The sequence below is a fragment of the Propithecus coquereli genome, unplaced genomic scaffold (assembly GCF_000956105.1).
Source record: "Propithecus coquereli isolate 6110/MARCELLA unplaced genomic scaffold, Pcoq_1.0 Scaffold120, whole genome shotgun sequence".
NCBI lineage: Eukaryota > Metazoa > Chordata > Mammalia > Primates > Indriidae > Propithecus > Propithecus coquereli.
The window spans coordinates 1,521,864-1,540,730 of record NW_012136081.1 but is presented as its reverse complement, the minus strand read 5'-3'; the positions used below and the strand labels follow the sequence as shown (position 1 = coordinate 1,540,730).

The 18,867-nt window shown below is 50.7% G+C and overlaps 1 protein-coding gene across 3 annotated transcripts in view; it reads left to right on the top strand.

The window, feature by feature from the left end:
* The first annotated feature begins 9,286 nt into the window (after window positions 1-9,286).
* CAPN1 (calpain 1, (mu/I) large subunit) overlaps window positions 9,287-18,867 on the top strand; it is a 25,374-nt gene continuing 15,793 nt past the window's right edge. Inside the window, exons 1-10 of one of the 3 annotated variants that reach the window (XM_012665421.1) lie at window positions 9,287-9,396; window positions 10,684-10,951; window positions 11,111-11,180; window positions 11,447-11,565; window positions 13,717-13,850; window positions 13,959-14,127; window positions 14,925-15,008; window positions 15,341-15,426; window positions 15,755-15,829; window positions 15,966-16,126. In XM_012665421.1, the coding sequence (XP_012520875.1) occupies window positions 10,685-10,951; window positions 11,111-11,180; window positions 11,447-11,565; window positions 13,717-13,850; window positions 13,959-14,127; window positions 14,925-15,008; window positions 15,341-15,426; window positions 15,755-15,829; window positions 15,966-16,126 (1,165 nt within the window). In that variant the 5' untranslated portion in view covers window positions 9,287-9,396; window position 10,684. Of the gene's footprint in view, window positions 9,397-9,701; window positions 9,990-10,683; window positions 10,952-11,110; window positions 11,181-11,446; window positions 11,566-13,716; window positions 13,851-13,958; window positions 14,128-14,924; window positions 15,009-15,340; window positions 15,427-15,754; window positions 15,830-15,965; window positions 16,127-18,867 lie in introns of those variants that run through there. The other 2 variants (XM_012665420.1, XM_012665419.1) reach the window with 2 other exon arrangements.

The window sequence follows — 18,867 nt, the reverse complement described above, 5'->3', positions numbered from 1 at the left end:
ACAGCCCGCCACTGGCCACCGACCCATGCTCTACTGGCTGTGCCCCAACCTCCAGCCTCCTCTCTCGGGGGTCTCAGGCTGGCAGTGCCACCCCCACCCTTTCCTCCCAACCTGCAACTTCTAATAAATTTGTGTCCATAGGATACCAACTGCGCTTATGTCCTGGCTTGGCTCCTTGACCCAGGGTCGGGGCAGGGGTGGGGAGGGAGAGGTCTGCCAGGGTTAGGATGTGTGAGCACAGGCTCTGTCACAGCTCTGCCCCTTCCCACTGGTGGCCAGTTGCTATTGTCCTGAAACAGTTTCCTCTGTAACATCTGTCACCTATGGATGATGAGAGCTGCACAGTATAGATAGGATTAAGTGAGATGAGGTATATGCAGCCCTGAGAAGAAGGCCTGGAACTTATTGGGAATAAAGCTCAGATGGAAAACAGCTCTGTACTCAGTCTAGAAATGTCTTTAGGGGAAGGTCTCTTTAGGAATAAGACTTGGTCTCTTCCCTGGGCTGCAATCAAATAGAATATAGTAATTATTATAATACAATCCCCTATCCCCCCAAAAGACAGAGTGAGACCTCAAAGTGTAAATTTCTCATTAAGGAGATGATGGGAAGGCTTCCCAGTGGAGCTGGCATTTGGACTGGACCTGGACGTTGGCGGAAAGACTGTCTCATGCACCTGTAGTCCCAGCTATTCGGGAGGCTGAGATGGGAGCACTGCTTGAGCCCAGGAGTTTGAAGTTGCAGTGAGCTACGATTGTACCATTGTACTCTAGCCTCTGATAAAAATATTTTAAAATAAAGATTTGGTCTTCGGGGCCAGTTTAAAATTTAAATTCTAGGGCCGGGCGCGGTGGCTCACGCCTGTATTCCTAGCACTCTGGGAGGCCGAGGCGGGCGGATCGCTTGAGCTCAGGAGTTAGAGACCAGCCTGAGCAAGAGCGAGACTCTGTCTCTACTAAAAATCGAAAGAAATTGGCCAAACACCTAAAAATAGAAAAAATTAGCCGGGCATGGTGGCGGGTGCCTGTAGTCCCAGCTACCTGGGAGGCTGAGGCAGGAGGATCGCTTGAGCCCAGGAGTTTGAGGTTGCTGTGAGCTAGGATGATGCCACGGCACTCTAGCCCAGGCAGGAGAGTGAGACTCTGTCTCAAAAAAAAAAAAAAAAAAAAATTTAAATTCTAGGTCCCTATGTGACTTTGGCATGTTATTTAATCTCCCTGTGCCTCCATTGCCTCATGTGTAAAATGGTTTTTGGTTTTTAGTGACAGGGTTTCGCTCTGTCACCCAGGCTAGAGTGTAGTGGTCTGATCATAGCTGGCTGTAACCTTAAACTCCTGGCCTCAAGCAATCCTCCCTCCTTGGCCTTCCAAAGTACTGGGATTATAGATGTGAGTCACCACACCAGGCCTGGTGTTCGTGCTTTGGGTTTTGTTTTTTTTATATGTATAATTTTTAAGAGATGGGGTCTTGTGTTGCCCAGGCTGGTCTCTAACCCCTGGTCTCAAGTGATCCTCCTGTCTCAGTCTCCTGAGTCACTGGGATTACAGGTGTGAGCCACCAGGCCCAGTGTAAAATGGGTTTATACAAAATGAGTGTTGTGGGATTTGAATGGGTTAATCCCATAGAATGGCTTAGAACAGTGTCTGACATCAATAGACGGAAGCCATGGGTGTTCCAGTGGAAGGAGCTGCTGCTGCCTCTGGAAAGGCTACGGAGGAAGGTGTGTTTGGGGATGGAGACGGCTGGGGAGTCTGGACAGAGGTAAGAAAGCCTAGAGATTGAGGACATTAGATGCCAAGACAAGGACTAAAAAGTATTTTTAATTTGTTTTTCCAATAGGTATTATATTCACATGTACATTTGGAACCAAGAGTCACCCACCTTCCCCTGACTTTGGCCACCTGGTGTCCTGCCCTGGAAGCAACGACAGTAACAGTTTCTTTTGTCCTTCCAGAGCAAATCTAAACATACAGAATCAAATGTGGTATAATAAAAAATTTAAATATATTTTGTTTGGAACACAGAGCTCCCCAAATCCTTGGGATTTTCCGAGCATAGTAATGTCTTTTGTTCATAGCAAGCCCCCGAGTTATTCCTAACAAGATCATACCTGAGTTTATGCTAATGAGGTGGCAGGGTGGGGGCTGGGGGCTTAAGATTGGGTTATAAACACCCTTGAGCACATAGATGTGCAGGGAGGGTAGGAGTGGGCATGGAACCCTGAACCCCCACCCCTAACACCCTGCCATATGGATCTCTTCCATCTGGCTGTTCCTGAATTGTTACCTTCGCAATAATGTAATATTGTAGCAAGTAAAGCACTTTCCCAAGTTCTGTGAGTCTTTACCGAATTATCACACCTGAAAAGGGGTGGTGGGAACCCCCAAATTTGTAGATGGTCAGGCAGAAATGTGGGTCGCCTGGGCATCCTAGTTGTGGCTGGCATCCAAAGTGGGGCAGCCTTGTGGGATTGAACCCTTAACCTATTGGGTCTGTGCCAAGCCCAGGAGTTAGTGTCAGAATGGAACTGAATTGTCAAACACCCACCTGATATTGGAGAATTGGTGTGAAAAAATGTGTTAATATTTTGTGTGAGAAGTGGTGTCAGAAAAAAGACACCACACCAAATATGCATACATTTCCCACCTCTTTTCATTATGTGCTAGAACTCCAAGCATCCTATTGTACGCTGATGACCATAGTTTGAAGATGGTGCCTTTTTCCTACGTTCCTTTTTATAGCTGTGCCGTAGTCCCCTTCATGGCTACATACCGTAAACAAACTGTTCGGCTTCTGCTATTCCAAACACTGCTACGGTGAGTGACTTTGTAGGGTTACTATTATTCAAATGTAAAAAACATATCTGTGGAATGAATTCCTAGAAGAATTGCTCAGCCAAGGGCCAAGTCAAACTTGTCATTTTGGCGATTTTTGCCAAATGTCCCTCTATAGAAGCAAGCTATGCCCACACGCCCTGGGACTACAGGAGCATAAGACTTTCAATGAACATCCAGGTCTAGTCCAAATGCTACCTCCTCTGGGAAGCCTTCCCATCACCTCCATTAACGAAAATTTTACACTTTCGAGTTCTCAGTCTGTCTTTTCTGGGGAAGGGGGTTGTATTAAAATAATTACAAGATTCTATTTGATTGCAGCCCAGGGAAGGGACCAATGCCCCATCCCCCAGTAGCAGCATGAGAAGACCTATTTTCCAGAACACTCGCCACCCAGTGCGGTACCAGACTTTCTATCTTTGCCAAATTGACAAGTGGAAAATGGTCTCTTGGTGACGTTTTCATTTGCATTTCTTTTTTTTTTTTTTTGAGACAGAGTCTCACTGTGTTGCCCTGGCTAGAGTGAGTGCCATGGGGTCATCCTAGCTCACCGCAACCTCAAACTCCTGGGCTCAAGCGATCCTCCTGCCTCAGCCTCCCGAGTAGCTGGGACTACAGGCATGCGCCACCATGCCCAGCTCATTTTTTCTATATATTTTTAGTTGTCCAATTAATTTCTTTCTAATTTTTTTAGTAGAGACGGGGTCTCGCTCTTGCTCAGGCTGGTTTCGAACTCCTGAGCTCAAACAATCCGCCCGCCTTGGCCTCCCAGAGAGCCAGGATTACAGGCGTGAGCCACCGCGCCCAGCCTATTTGCATTTCTTTCTCTTTTGAGTGAGCTCAAGCATCTTTTCACATGTTTAAGAGCTATTTGTCATATTCTACTTGAACTGTGTTATCTGTGAAGCATCCTGTCTCATGTCCATTTCTCCACTGTTTTGGGTTTCTGATTGACATATTTTTTTCTTATTTATTTATATATTTAGACAGGGTCTTGCTCTATCACCCAGGCTGGAGTGCAGTGCCATCATCATAGCCCACTGTAACCTCAAACTCTTGGGCTCAAGCAATCCTCCTGCTTCAGCCTCCTGAGTAGCTGGGACTACAGGAGTGTGCCACCATGCCTGGCTATTTTTTAATTTTTTTTTTATAGAGACATGGTTTTGCTATGTTGCTCAGACTGGTCTCAAACTCCTGGCCTCAAGCAATCCTCTTGCCTCAGCCTCCCAAAGGCTGGGATTACAGGTGTGAGCCACCATGGCCAGCCAATATTTTTCTTAACAGTTTATGGGGTTTATGGCATTAAGATGTTAACTGTAAATGTTTTTTCACTTTATCATTTTATTATTACTGTATAGATTTCTTTTTAGGCTCTGCCCTCAAGTATAGATTTTTAATGTAATAAAAAATAAAATTTTATGGCCTTTGGGTTTTGTGCCATAGTTTAAAAAGACCCTTTCCACACTGAGATGGCTGGCCATATCTTTATTTTTCTTTTTTTACATTTAAACCTTGAGTTCATCTGGAATTTCTTCTAAGATGCAAATTATGAATCCAAATTTATTTTTTCCTCCTTTTTCTTAATGTCTCTTATTGCATAACTCTTTTCTTAACGGATTTGAAATAAACAGTACTTTTATCATCTACTAAATGCCTGTATGCATGTGGATCTGTTTCTAAATTTCTCTGTCTTCCGTTCATCTATATATGTCAGTACCCGTCTTTCATTATTACATTTTAAACATAAATTTCTCATGTTTTAACATCTGGTAGGGTTAATCTCCACTTACTACTTCTTTCGTTTTCAGAAGTTTCCCGCTTGTTTAATTTTCCATATGATCTTTAAATCAGCTTTTCTAGTCTCTTGCCACCCCTGAAAAACCTCTTAGAATTTTTTTGTGTGTGTGTGAAAAAACAAAGCGAACTCTGGGATCAACTTTATTGCTGATGGGTGTTAGAATTTTTAATTGTGATAAATTTATAGATGACTTTGAGAACTGACATCTTTATGAAGCAGCTTTGTATCCAGAACAAAGTGTCAATCCCCTGTCCTCTACTTCTTTTGGGTGGCACCAATGGCCAGTGACCCCCAAATTTGTACCTCTATTTTGAGCATCAGGCCTGTTCCCCATCCCCAGGCATCTCCCCTTGGCTAGGGGGATCCTCAAGATACCCCACACCTGACCCTGCACTGTTCCCCCAGCTCAGTGGTGAGGTTCTCTCTTCTCACCAATCCACTCAGGTGCTCAAGCCAGGTCAAGTCTGGAGTTTGTCTTCGGCCCTGGTCTCCAGGGTCGTATCTAACCAGTGATTAATTCTATTGTTTTTAACATCTTTATTGACATAAAATAAACCAAAGCACACATATTTAAAGTGCACAATTTTTGTTTTGGTATACACACATGCCCATAAACCATTACTATAATCAAGATAATGACCATATCCATCTCCCCCTCAAATTTCCTCAAGCCCCTTTGCAGTCCTTCCCTCCCACCCTTTCCCATTTGCCAGGCAACCACTGGTCTGCTTTCTGTCACTAGATTAGTGCACATTTTCTAGTATTTTCATATAAATGGAGTTATATAGTATGCATTCTTGTCTGGCTGGCTCTCACGCTCAGTAGCATTCTGAGATTTATCCATGGTTCCTTTTTATTGTTGAGTAGTATTCCATTGCACGGATATACCACAGGTTTTGTGTTTACCCATCACCTGGTGAGGATCATTTGTTGTTTCTAGTTTTTAGCTATTACAATTAAAACTGCTATGAATATTTGTGTAACTGCTATGAATATTTGTGTACTCTTCAGCAAATGCCCAGTAACAGAATGGCTGGATCATATGGTAGGTGTATGTTTAAACTTTTTAAAGATAGACTTTTATTTTTTACAGCAATTTAAGGTTTACAGAAAAATTTCTCAGAAAGCACAGAGTTGCCATATACCCCTCTCCCTTTGGCATAGATTCTCCTATTATTAACATCTTGCATTAGTGTGGTATATTCATTACAATCGATGGGCAGTATTGACACAATATTATTAACTCAACTCATAGTTTACATTAGGTTTCACTCTAGAATGTTGCACATTCTATGGGTTTGGACAAATGCATATCATGTAGCCACCATCACAGTATCACACAGAGTAGTGTCACTGCCCTAACAATGCCCTGTGCCCCACCCATTCATCCCTCCCTCCCTCTCCAAACTCTTGGCAACTTCTGATCTTTTTGCTACCTCTAGTTTTGTCTTTTCCAGAATGTTCTATACAGTAGTTGGAATCATACAGTATGTAGATTTTTCATACTGGCTTCTTTTACTTAGCAATATGCATTTAAATTTTTGTAGCATGAAAGCTCATTTCTTCTTATTGCTGAATTTTAAAGAAACTGCCAAACTATTTTCCATAGTGGTGGTATTATTTTACACTTCCACCAACAGTGTGAAAGTTCCAGTTCTTTGACACCCTTGACAACACAGTCAATCTTTTAAATTTTAGCCATTCTAGTAGGTAGTTCTTCTAGAAGTGGTCCTTCTAGTAGGTGATCAGTCTAATGGTTTTAATTTGTATTTATTTTTTTAAGGCAAGCACGAAAATGAAGTTTATTGAGGAGAGAAAGATAGGATTATAGGGGCAAGAGCAAGTCCATACGCCACAGATGACAACCGGACCCAATGTGGCAGCAAAGGGAGAACGAAAGGAAATTTGCATGTCCCCAAGAGTAGTGTGTAGAGTGTTTTTTGTGTGTTTATTTGCCATCCATATACCTTCTTGGATGAACTATCTATTCAAATGTTTTGTCCATTTTTATTGAATTATTTTTTTTACCTGTAAAAATTCTTTATACAAGTTCTAAGTACAAGTCAGATATAATTTTTGTGTCAGATATAATCTTTGCAAATATTTCCTCCTATCCTCCTAGATTATGGCTTGGTTTTTTTTGTTTCCATAATGGTGCATTTTGAAGAATGAGTGTTTTATTTTGATGAAGTTCAACTTATTGTTTTTTCTTTTATTGTTTATGCTTTTTTGTGTCATGTTTAAGAAAGCTTTGCCAAACCCAAGATTGTAAAGGTTTTCTCCTGTTTTCTTTTAGAAGTTTTATAGTTTGCAGGTTTATATTTAGGTGTGTAATCCAGTTTGAGTTAAATTTTGATATGGTATATCTTAAACAGTCATCAAATCCATCTTCTTCTACCTGACAACTCACTAGTTTGAACCACCATTCCCTGTCCCAGGATACCTGTCCTAGTCTTTTGTCTGGATTCCCTTCTTTTCCTACCCCCCACTCCCAACCCACTCCCCTGCAGCCTCCTCTTTCCTTTGTACAAATCTGGTTTTTAATTGTTTTTTTTATTTTTTAGAGACAAGGTTTCACTCTGTTGCCCAGACTAGAATTCACTAGCTCACTGTAACCTCAAACTCCTGGGCTCAAGCAATTCTCCCTCCCAAGTAGCTGCGACTACAGATGTGCACCACCACACCCGGCTAATTTTTAAATTTTTTGTAGAGATGGGATCTTGCTATGTTGTCCACGCCAGTCTCAAACAGTTGGTCTCAGACAATTCTCCCAACTCAACCTCCCAAAGTCTTGGGCTGACAGGTGTGAGCAACACAGGGCCCCTTTGTTCAAATTTGTTCAGTCTTCTACCTCAAGTAGAATAAAATCTAAGCTCCCATGGCCCACCCAGCCCTACCACTCTCCCCACTCTTCTTTCTGCTTAAGCGAAATTAGCAAACTTCAGTTCCTCTACCATGCCAAGACTTCTTGTTGGCAATTCCCCTACCTGGCATCTCCCTGACCCCTGCTGTAACTCCCTCTGATTAAAACCTCCTTTAACACCTGGACTAGATAGGGCTTCAGTGGGCATTACCTTAGCACCAACTCTTTCCTCCCAGTTAACTATGGGTATAATAACTGGTTCAAAGTCTGCCTCCTTCAGAGGGGCCAAGGCCATGGGTCTTCACCATCTTATGCCCAGGTGAGCACAATGCCCTGTGCATATAGGAAGTGTTCAGTGCCCATTTGGGAAACAATCAAATGCAGTCAGCAGGAGTGGCAGAAGGTTTGTGAAAGTATTGTGGGGCACAGGGGTTGAGCCAGGGGGCTTTGCTACCTGTGCAGCACATCTTCCCTCTCCCAGACCTCCCTGTTCCCTGTGATCCAGCCACAAGAAACAAATACTTGCAGTTCCCTTTATTGGTGTGTGTTCCTCCAGCCTCTAGACTTTTGCCCTCACTGTCCTTTTTTTTTAGAGACAGAGTCTTGCTCTGTCACCCAGGCTGGAGTGCAGAGGCCTGATCATAGCTCACTATAACCTTGAACTCCTAGGCACAAGCAGTCTTCCTGCCTCAGCCTCCTGAGGACTACAGGCACGTGCCACCACGCCCAACTAATTTTTAATTTTCTGTAGAGATGGGGTCTCACTATGTTGCTCAGGCTGGTCTCAAACTCCTGGCCTCAAGCAATCCTCCCACTTAGGCCTCCCAAAGTGCTGAGATTACAAGCGTGAGCCACCAAGCCTGGCCTGGCCCGCTTGCTATTCTTTCTACTAGGAACACCTTGACCAGCACCTTGTCTAAAATCCTATTGGTCCATAAACAGGACTCAGCTTCCTTAATCCTCAAAGGATTAAGGGGCTGGTCTGCCTTAGTCATGGGTCTCTGCTATGCAAAGACCTGCCAGAAGGGTTTAGTGAAGATAAATGGTGAATGGTGAATCAGGGCATATAGCCCAGGAGCTGGCTCCAGCCCTGACTCACCAGGTGAGGGAGTTCAGGCAAGTTACACCCTTTCAAGCCTCAGTTTTCCTCATCTGTAAACTGGGGGCGAGAGTGGGGTCCAATTAGATCAGTGGCTCTTAACTTTTGGAGTCATGGGCCCTAGAGTCCTAGGAAAGCTATACAGTGTTTCCCTGGCAAAATGCTGTGTATAGGGCCTATAAAGGGTGCAGCAGCTGCTGGGCTGGGGCCCCAGACCAGCGAAAAGCCCTGACCTGGGGACTGCTGCAGTCCCCCCATGCCCTTCTTGACTCCCCACCTTCTTGCAGTCCGTGAAGCAGGATCTCCGTGTGCTGGGTGGGCCTTCGGTCCTGCTCACAGCCTCTGCCGCCCTCTCCTGGGTAAGGCGGCATATGGGCGCTTCCAGATGGGTGGGCTGATGGTCTGGCGGAGAGGGCAGGAATGTCCACTTCTCCAAGTTTCCCGGTTCAAGAAACCCCAGAACGCCAGAGAGAAATGGGCTCCCACGGTTGCTCACCTCCAATTCATGCGCCGCACACACCGGGAAACCAAGACCCCGTGGGCCAGGGACTTACCCAAGGTCACGCGGCGAGGCCCAGTTCCCCCGCGCCCCGCCCGCAAGCACGGGGCCGCGGAGCGGGGCGGCCGAGCCCGGGGCCTGCGCTCCAGGGCGCGGGGGTGGGGTGGGGGCGGGGAGGCGGCCCAGCCCGGAGCCCGGCTGCTGCGGGGACCCGGCGGGGTGGGGCTGCCTTTTGCCGAGCGTCCGGCAGGGGTCCGCTCGCCGCCAGACCGGCTGCTCCTGGAGCAGCTGCCGCAGCCTGAGGTAATCTCGGCGGCGCGCTGGGGACCGGCTGGGAGCGGGTGAGGACAGCTGCAGCGGCGGAGCCAGGGGCGCTGGGGAGGGGGCGGGCCGGGGGCTGCGGGAGGCGGTGCCGCCACTGCCTGACGGCGCTGGAGTGCCCGCCGGGAGCGCAGCGCGGGGTGGGGCCGCCTGGCCCTGCAACTCGAGCTGCTGCCCCCGGTTAAAAATACCCCCTGCCCTGCCCTCCCCCACCCCCCGCGGTGCCCTTCCGTCCCCTGCCCTCCCCACCCCGACAGGCGCTGGCCCCTCCCCAGGGACAACTCTGCCTTTTACTAATTTGTCCTCCTGCGGTGTTGGCCAGGGGCCTGTGGAGGGAGGGGTGGGGAGACACCGAGAGTAAGAGATAGTCAGAGACCGTGCCCGAGAGATAAGGGAGAGCCGAGAGGAAGCAGGGTAGGAGCTCGAGGAGGAGGAGGAGAGAAGAGACGGAGGGCGGAGGGGCGGCGGGAGGAGGGCGGGGAGGAGCGCTCTTCCTGGTTGGGCCCTGCCCTGAGCTGCCACCGGGAAGCCAGCCGCAGGGACCGTAGCAGCCCCCCCAAACACCCCTCCCCCAGGTAAGAAGCTGGGTGGCGGGGCTGGGATTCCCTGACCGCAGCCACTGCTCCGGGGCTGAGGGCTGCCCCAGCTCGGCCCTTGCTTGGGGCCCTCTGCGTGCCTGGGACAGGGGTGGGGGCTCGGGAAAAGGCACAGCCCAGGCGCCTGCCCCTGCCTGCGCTCACCACTGTCTCCAAGCGCTGGGCTGGAGTCCACCAGCTCTGCATCGCAGCCTGTTCAGGGGTCTGGGGAGGGGGACCCCAACTGCCTGGAGTTTTCAGCCCCAGGGAAAGGGGCTAGTGTGCTAGGAGCTTGGCTAGTTAGGGGAGGGGGTTACAGGCCAGCAAACAGGGTCAGAGGCCTTCCTGGGGTTTCCCACCTTCCAAGTTCCTTGTGCCATCAGGAGGCTCCGCCCTGCCCCACCTGGCCTTCTGGCTGACCACAGAGCTGCAGGCCTAGGACAATGGGAGCCATGAAAGGAGAGGTGGTGGCATTGTATGGGGGTAGAGAGGTGGTGGCCCGCACACTCGGCAACTGGGGAGTCCCTTTTCTGGATCGTGGGAGCATAGGGAGGTGTCTGAGAGCCCTGACTCCATGTAGGGGGAAGTGAGGCAGGGAGACCTTGGATTTGGGGCAAAAGGGTGGGCAGGGGCAGGAGGGCAGGTTCTAGTTCTGGGAAGGCCTGGGTTCTGAGCAGGCCCATCTATCCCATAGGATGGCAGAGGAGATCATCATACCGGTGTACTGCACTGGGGTATCAGCACAAGTGCAGAAGCAGCGGGCCAAGGAGCTGGGCCTGGGCCGTCATGAGAATGCCATCAAGTACCTGGGCCAGGATTATGAGCAACTGCGGGCACAGTGCCTGCAGAGTGGGACCCTCTTCCGTGATGAGGCCTTCCCCCCGGTGGCTCACAGCCTAGGCTTCAAGGACCTGGGTCCCAACTCCTCCAAGACCTATGGCATCAAGTGGAAGCGTCCCACGGTGAGGGGGCCACCCTGGGTGGGACTCAGTTGACCCCTGATCCTGGGTGAGGAGTGGGGATGGGACTCCAGGACCCTGGTGGGAAGTGTGGTCTGGGATGGGTGGGCACCAGTTTCTTGGAGAAACCAACACAGGGACAGGACTCTGGGTCTCTCATAGGAGCTGCTGTCAAACCCCCAGTTCATCGTGGATGGAGCTACCCGCACAGACATCTGCCAGGGAGCACTGGGTAGGCCCCTCGGGGTGGGGTTCCTGGTGTTTTTTCCACGGTAGTTCCCCATTCCCGTTCCTTTGGGCTCTGCCCCAACTCCTCCCTCCTGCAAGTCCAGACAGGCTCTGGCTATCAGCACCAGGGCTGGTTTGCCCAGATTCCTAGGTCTTTTCTGTAAGCTAAGCGGAGTTGGGCACCCCAGGTTCTCCCCCGCATGAGCCTCCGCGTGCACCCCTCGGGGGCAGATTGGTAAAGCAGGCCTACATGGGTCCCTCTCATCCCAGGGGACTGTTGGCTCCTGGCTGCCATCGCCTCCCTCACCCTCAACGACACCCTCCTGCACCGAGTGGTTCCACACGGCCAGAGCTTCCAGAATGGCTATGCCGGCATCTTCCATTTCCAGGTGAAGGGCCCTGCACCCACCTGGGGAGGAGGGGTAGTGGGCACTGGGGGAGATGCAGAACGGTGACCCACAGCACTCTGAAGTTAGGGTGGCCAAGGGCCACACCTTGTGGGGGCCAGCCCTCCCTCTAGAAGATATTTGACCTCTCAGTGCCATCTCAGGTCTGTCATGTGTGAAACTGTTGGGCAGGTATTTCGGCTGGCAGTTTTCCTGGGTGGTTGTACATATCAGGTAGAAAGTGCTTGGGAGAGTAGAAAGACTTCTGTTATATCTTGTGGGACAAATTTCTTTCTTCCTCGGGGTCTCAGTTTCCCCATCTGAAAAAGGAGCATTCCACTGGGGCAAACAGATCAGCACATGTGGCCCTCCCCACCTATCAGTCCTCCCGTCCCCCAGCTCCTCCTGGGCTTTGGCAACCTCTGACAGCCCTGCAGAAAAGAAAGTCTACACCAGCTTTTCCTGACGTTGTTTGCGCACAGGGCCCATTTTTCAAGTCACACAAATTAATTCTCGATGAGCTGGTGTTGAGAGAGACATACCCCAGGAACCCTGGATAAGACCCTCCAGCCTTGGTGGTCCTAGCCCTGTCCGGAGGAATCCTGGGTATCCCCTCTTTCCGCCTAGTCAGGGAGCCCCTTACCCCACTCTGTACTCATCCACCTTGCGCGGGAGGAGGTGGCCTAGAGGACCCACCGTGGGGATGCACTTTGGCCAAGTGCCACACCTGCCAGGCTCTAGTCCGCAGGGGCGCGGCCTCGTCACCCCTTTCCCCGCCCCCTTCCCTCATTCCTCCAATCTGCTCCTTCCTGGCCTCCAATTGGCCTGCTCAACATCCCCCCGCCCCACACTCGCAACCTGTGCTCCTTGGGCCCCGCCTCCTCTCCACCCTCATTGTTCGGGCCGCGGCCCCTCAGGTGGTATCTGGAGTACTTGGGCGCTTCTGACTACAGGCGCCCTGGGCCTCGGCCCTGACCCCTTCTCCTCCTCTGGGAAACCTGCCTCTCATGGCATCTTTGAAGGGAGCCCCGTGATGGCGGAAATCAGCCCTGCCCATCTTGTGGTTGAGGGATCGGATGCCACATTTTCATTCCATATCAATGACGCGCTTATCCCCCTAATGCCCCACACCCAGGCCTAGAACGGGGAGGGAAGGGATGGGGCGTGGCCTAAAAAGGGGCTACCTCGTGGAGAGCCCAGCCTTGGTTTGTTTCAGTGCTGCGCTAAAGGCTTTACCTGTGTGCTCTTGTTTAACTTTTCTGTGAGGAAGGCACTGCTGTTCCCTTTTATGGCTAGGGAAACTGAGGCACAGAGGGGCTAATTTGCTCAGGGTCATGTATCTGGTTTACACTGTAGGGGCAAAGGAAAGCTTCCTCTCTACTCCATGAAGGTTCGCTGAAAAAACAACTCACAAAAGAAGATTCATAGGAGAAATGGCATACAAATTTATTAGCATACATGGGAGGCAGGGGGAAATCACAGAGTGATTACCCCAAGCCCCCAATGGCGTACAGAAGCTTATATGCCATCTCAAGGTGACAGAAAGAATGGAGGCTGGAGCATGGTCCAAAGTAGACTGTGGTGGCAAGACAGGTTATAAGAGGGGGGAAGAGGAGGCCTGGCCAGCAAAGGTGGTCTTGCTCTATAGACGAAACCTCACAGGTAGCAGCCCTCAGAGAGATGGCAGATGTCTCTTTCAGACCTTTAAAGTTGTCAGACTCATTTAAACTTTCCTAGATCTGAACAAGGGAGAGCCTCAGAGAAAACCTGGCTGTATCAACACAGATTTCTCTCTATAGATGCAAATCTCCCTCACAAGACAGCTGTACAGGGCTGCTTCTGTTCTCAGGCCTTCTGAACAGCCATCTCAAAATATGTCAGACAAGTATATTTTGGGGTGGAATATTTTGATTTCCTTCAATACCTAGATACGTGTATCTAGTGTATATCTAATATACATGTATTTAGCATATATCTAGTACACATGTATCTAGTAGACATGCATCTCGTGTATATGTAGTATACATGATGATCTAGCCTACATGCATCTAGCGTGTATCCAGAATAATGCATCTAGTAAGTGGTAGAGCTAAGGGTGGAGCTCAGGCCTGGGGGATCCCGGGGTAGGTACTCACTGTGCTCCCTCCCCTGCAGCTGTGGCAATTTGGGGAGTGGGTGGACGTGGTCGTGGATGACCTGCTGCCCATCAAGGACGGCAAGCTGGTGTTTGTGCACTCTGCCGAAGGCAACGAGTTCTGGAGCGCCCTGCTCGAGAAGGCCTATGCCAAGTGAGTAGGGGCCCAGGGCACAGCAACAGCCCACCTTGGGGGTGGGGGCTCCTGACCCTCTTATCAGGTCCTGCTTGATGCCAGAGCGCTGATGTGGGCTGCCCACAGGGTAAACGGCAGCTATGAGGCCCTGTCAGGGGGCAGCACCTCAGAGGGCTTTGAGGACTTCACAGGCGGGGTCACCGAGTGGTACGAGCTGAGAAAGGCACCCAGTGACCTCTACCAGATCATCCTCAAGGCGCTGGAGCGAGGCTCCCTGCTGGGCTGCTCCATCGACGTGAGTACGCCCTGCCCCGACCCTCTGACCCTGACCCTGGTACCCTGCAGCCTTGGTATCCTGACCTGTCCTGTCTTCCAGTGGGTCCCTCTCCCCAACCCAACCCTAGCTTCATCCATCACTCCAGCCCCACCTTCCACCTCCACACCTGGTGTCACTCCTGTCCCCACCTCCCTGCTCCTTCCTCAAAACTCAAACCTTAGCTCTTCCCCAGACTTGGTTTCCCAACCGCCCACTGTGCCCCATTCCCTTCTCACTCCTGTCATCTCACCCCATGCCCACCCTTCACTGCTCCTTGGTTCCCAGGACTCATCTCCAGGCCTCCCTCATCTCTGATCTCAGACTTGACCCCAACATCACGGCAATCCTCAGCTCTGACCCCAGTCCCTATTTCCTGTCCCTAACTGGCTCTATCCTGACCTCATGTCCCTCTACACGAGGTCCTCTGCAGGCCGTGTGGCTCTGAGGGGCTGTGCATGGCTATATGTGTGTGCACGTGTGTGTTTGCACAGGTCTAGCCAGCCCTGGCCAGTAGCAGTGTCAGTGGGGGTGCCTGGGTTCCCCCTGCCCTGGTGGCAGTATTGGAGTAGCCAGGCTACCCCCCACCCCAAAAGGAGCGGCATCTATATGTGGGGGTGAGGGACTGGATGGCTAGATGGGATCAGGGTCCCAGCCTGCCACTCCCAGCAGCTGTCACATGTGCAGGTGGGAACATCCAAGATCCATGAGCGCTTGGGGCTCTTCTGATATGCATGGGGTGTCTGGGCCCCGGCCACAGTGCATGTGTCTTTCTGCAGATCTCCAGTGTTCTGGACATGGAGGCTGTCACCTTCAAGAAGCTGGTGAAGGGCCATGCCTACTCTGTGACTGGGGCCAAGCAGGTACTGCCCTGGGTGGGGCCTCCCCTGCAGGGTGGTTCCTGTCTCCTTGCCTGTCCTTGCCTTTCTGGCATCTGACCAGGGCTTTGGGAGGCTCTGGCTCCTCCTATGACCTCTTACAGTCTTTTATCTCTCTCCTGGGGACACCCATCCTGAGATGCTTATCATGTCCTGCCCTGATTAACTGTAGCTCATGTGCACGGCTGTAAATTCCTGGAGGACAGACTTCATCTGGGTCCTGAGCGGGGGTCAGAGAGGTGGTATGGGAGGCGGGCCGGGAAGGAACGTTAAAGTAGGTGCCAGAAGCTGGTGCTGATGGGAGCTCTGGGGAACAGGTGAACTACCGGGGCCAGATGGTGAACCTGATCCGGATGCGGAACCCCTGGGGCGAGGTGGAGTGGACAGGAGCCTGGAGCGACAGGTGAGGGGCTGTGGGCAGTGTGCATGGGCTAGGGAGGCTCGGGGAAGCTCTTAGGTGCCCCTGACACTTCTGCCCGGGCTGGACTCAGGATTGAGTTACTGGGTCTGGGGACTGCCCTGACGGAGCTCAGGCTGTGCAGGCCCCTGTGCCCAGCCTGTGGCTTTGCTCAGGGCATCTGACCGGCCCTGATACGACAACCCCATGGAACTGGGATCTCAGGGCTTGACCTTAGGAGGCCTTCTGACCTGGGCGGGGGTGGACAGACCCCAGGGACAGAGGCCAGGCAGGTCAGTGCCCACCAGCCCCAGCAATACCCTGCTCCCCACAGCTCCTCAGAGTGGAACAACGTGGACCCTTATGAACGGGATCAGCTCCGGGTCAAGATGGAGGATGGGGAGTTCTGGTGAGTGGCCTCTGCCCCAGCTTGGCCCCTCTTGGGGCTGTCTACCCCACCTCTCAGTCCCTACAAACCCAGCTGGAGCGGCATCCCGTCGTGCTCTGCCTGGGGCTGTGACTCACCTCCACACTTTGATGCTCAGGATGTCATTCCGAGACTTCATGCGCGAGTTCACCCGCCTGGAGATCTGCAACCTGACGCCCGACGCGCTTAAGAGCCGGTCGATCCGCAACTGGAACACCACGCTCTACGAGGGCACCTGGCGGCGGGGCAGCACTGCGGGGGGCTGCCGGAACTACCCAGGTGACCGGAGCCTGTGGGCCCACAGGGCACACAGGGGCTGGGGCTGGGGCTGGGTCTCGCTGCTTTCTGGCTCCAGGAACTCCGGCAAGGCACATCACCTCGCCGAGCCTCTGTTTCCTCACTTGTAATATAGAGACAGTAGGCTGATCTCTCAAATTTGCTTTGAGGAGTAAAACGTTAACTGTCCTTGTAAATTCTAAAGAGCTGCACTTTGCCCACCATTTTGGGGCTTGAATCCTTCCCTCCTGGCCACCACCTTCCTCCCTTCTTCTGCCACCTTTCCCTGGGCAGCTAGATCCATGTGACTTACTCGGAGCAATCTTTTCTTCCACCTCGGCTCAGCCCCTGCCCTGAGGGCGCACCAGAGCTGTCCTGCCTGCAAACGTTCTGCTCTCTGACCCCCACCTGGGACCCTTTCAGCTTCCTTACTCCACACCCTCGTGGAACTAGCTAATCTGTTGAACCCACTGCTTCTACACTATCCTTCACCTCCCATCGTGCCTTCTCTCCTTACCTAGGTTAGAGTCATCATTTTAATCTTGTCCCTGCAAACTCTCTCAGTCTCCTGGCTCCTCCCTCCCGCTGCTCCTACCACCTGGCACAACAATCCTAGCTGAACCCAGCTGTGTACCAGCTTGGAAACCATTGAATGTGGCAGGAGAGAAATCACAACTGAGGCTGTATTTTCCCTGTACATTCACAGCCACAAACCTCAAATGAGCACTTTACATGCTCCCCTCCAATTCCACTACTAGCCAGGAATGTTCCTGTTCTCTCCTCAACCTCCCTCCACTATGGTACTCTCACCTTTGGACCTGGCCTTGCACTTCATTGAAAAGATAGACCTCAGCCAGGTGTGGTGGCTCACACCTATAATCCTGGCACTCTGCAAGGCCAAGGCAAGAGGATTGCTTGAGCTCAGGAGTTTGAGACCAGCCTGAGCAAGAGTGAGACCCCATCTCTACTGAAAATAGAAAAAATGAGCTGGGTGCAGTGGTACACGCCTGTAGTCCCAGCTACTTGGGAGGCTTAGGTGGGAGAATCGCTTGAGCCCAGGAGTTGGAGGTGGCAGTGAGTTATGATGACACCACTAACCTGGGCAACAAAGCAAGAGTGTCTCAAAAAAAGGAAAAGGACTTCATCCTGTAGGACACCTCATCATATTCCCACTTGCAAATCCCCCAGCCTTGTCTGCACCTATGCCCGTCCTCACTGCCTCCCCACCTGTGACAGTGGCAGAACTGTCCCTGCTCATGGGGTCCCCCCACCTCTGAAAGCATTTGCTTCTTTATCCGTCACCTCTTTCTCCTGTGTCCTTACGAAGAATCCTCAGTCTTCAAACAGAGGCAATCCTCTCTTGACCCCACTTCCACACACAGTTCTCTGCTCCCTTCAGGGCAAAATTTCTCAGGAATTACCACACCCCCTGTGTCCTTTCTCACTGGGATTCATTGTTTAACCCTTGCCAGTCCAGCCACATCCCTACCATGCTGATGAAACTGACCCTTTGAAGATCACCAATGGCTCTGGCTTTGACAGTCCCCTGCTGCTCTGTCCTTCTGTCCTGCCTCTTTCAGCAGTCCCCGGTGTGGCTCACTGCCCTCTGTTCTGAAGCATTCTTCTCCCTTGTAGGGATCTGATTTCAGTTTTTCTCCAAATAGATAACCACTGTTCCCTGGCCATTTATTGAGAAGTACTTCCTTTCCTCACTGCCCAGCAGCGCCAGCTTGGCCATGTTAGTTCTCGGTCTGTTCTGTTCTGGGCTCATCATTCTGTCCCTTGATCTGTCCCTCTGCCAGTAACACATTGATTTAATTGCGAAGGATTGGTAAGAAGTCCTGCTATTGGACAGAGTGAATTCCTTCTTCAAGAGTCTCTTAGCTGTTCTTTTCTTTTGTTTTTACATATGAATTTTAGAATGAGTTTACCAAGTCCTATGAAAAATCATTTTGAGTTTTTAATTTGGAATTGGATGAAATCTATAGACCAATTTGGGGAGAATTGACATTTTTACAATTTAAGTCTTATCCAAGAATGTAGTGTATCTCTTTATTTCTTTTGGTCTTTAATGTCTTTCAATAGAATTGTATCATTTTCATCATAAAGGGCTTATACATCTCTTGAAACTTAATCCTAGGTACCCTATCATTTTGTTCCCATTGTAAATAGTTTTGCCTTTAAAATTACATCTCCCGGCTGAGCGCAGTGGCTCACGCCTATAATCCTAGCACTCTGGGAGGCCGAGGCGGGCGGATCATTTGAGCTCAGGAGTTCGAGACCAGCCTGAGCAAGAGCAAGACATCGTCTCTACTAAAAAAATAGAAAGAGATTAGCTGGACAACTAAAAATATATATATAAAAAATGAGCCGTGCATGGTGTTGCACGCCTGTAGTCCCAGCTACTCGGGAGGCTGAGGCAGAAGGATCACTTGAGCCGAAGAGTTTGAGGTTGTTGTGAGCTAGGCTGATGCCATTGGCACTCTAGCCTGGGGAACAGAGTGAGACTCTGTCTCAAAAAAAAAAAGCTAAAATTACATCTCCTGCGTAATCGTTGCTGATACAATAACGTGCATTTGACCTTTTTTTTTGGAGACAGAATCTCATTTTGTCACCCCGGGTAGAGTGCGATGGTGCCATCATAGCTTACTGCAACCTCAAACTCCTGGGTTCAAGCGATCCTCCTGCCTCAGCCTCCCGAGTAGCTGGGACTACAGGCATGCGCCACCATGCCTGGCTAATTT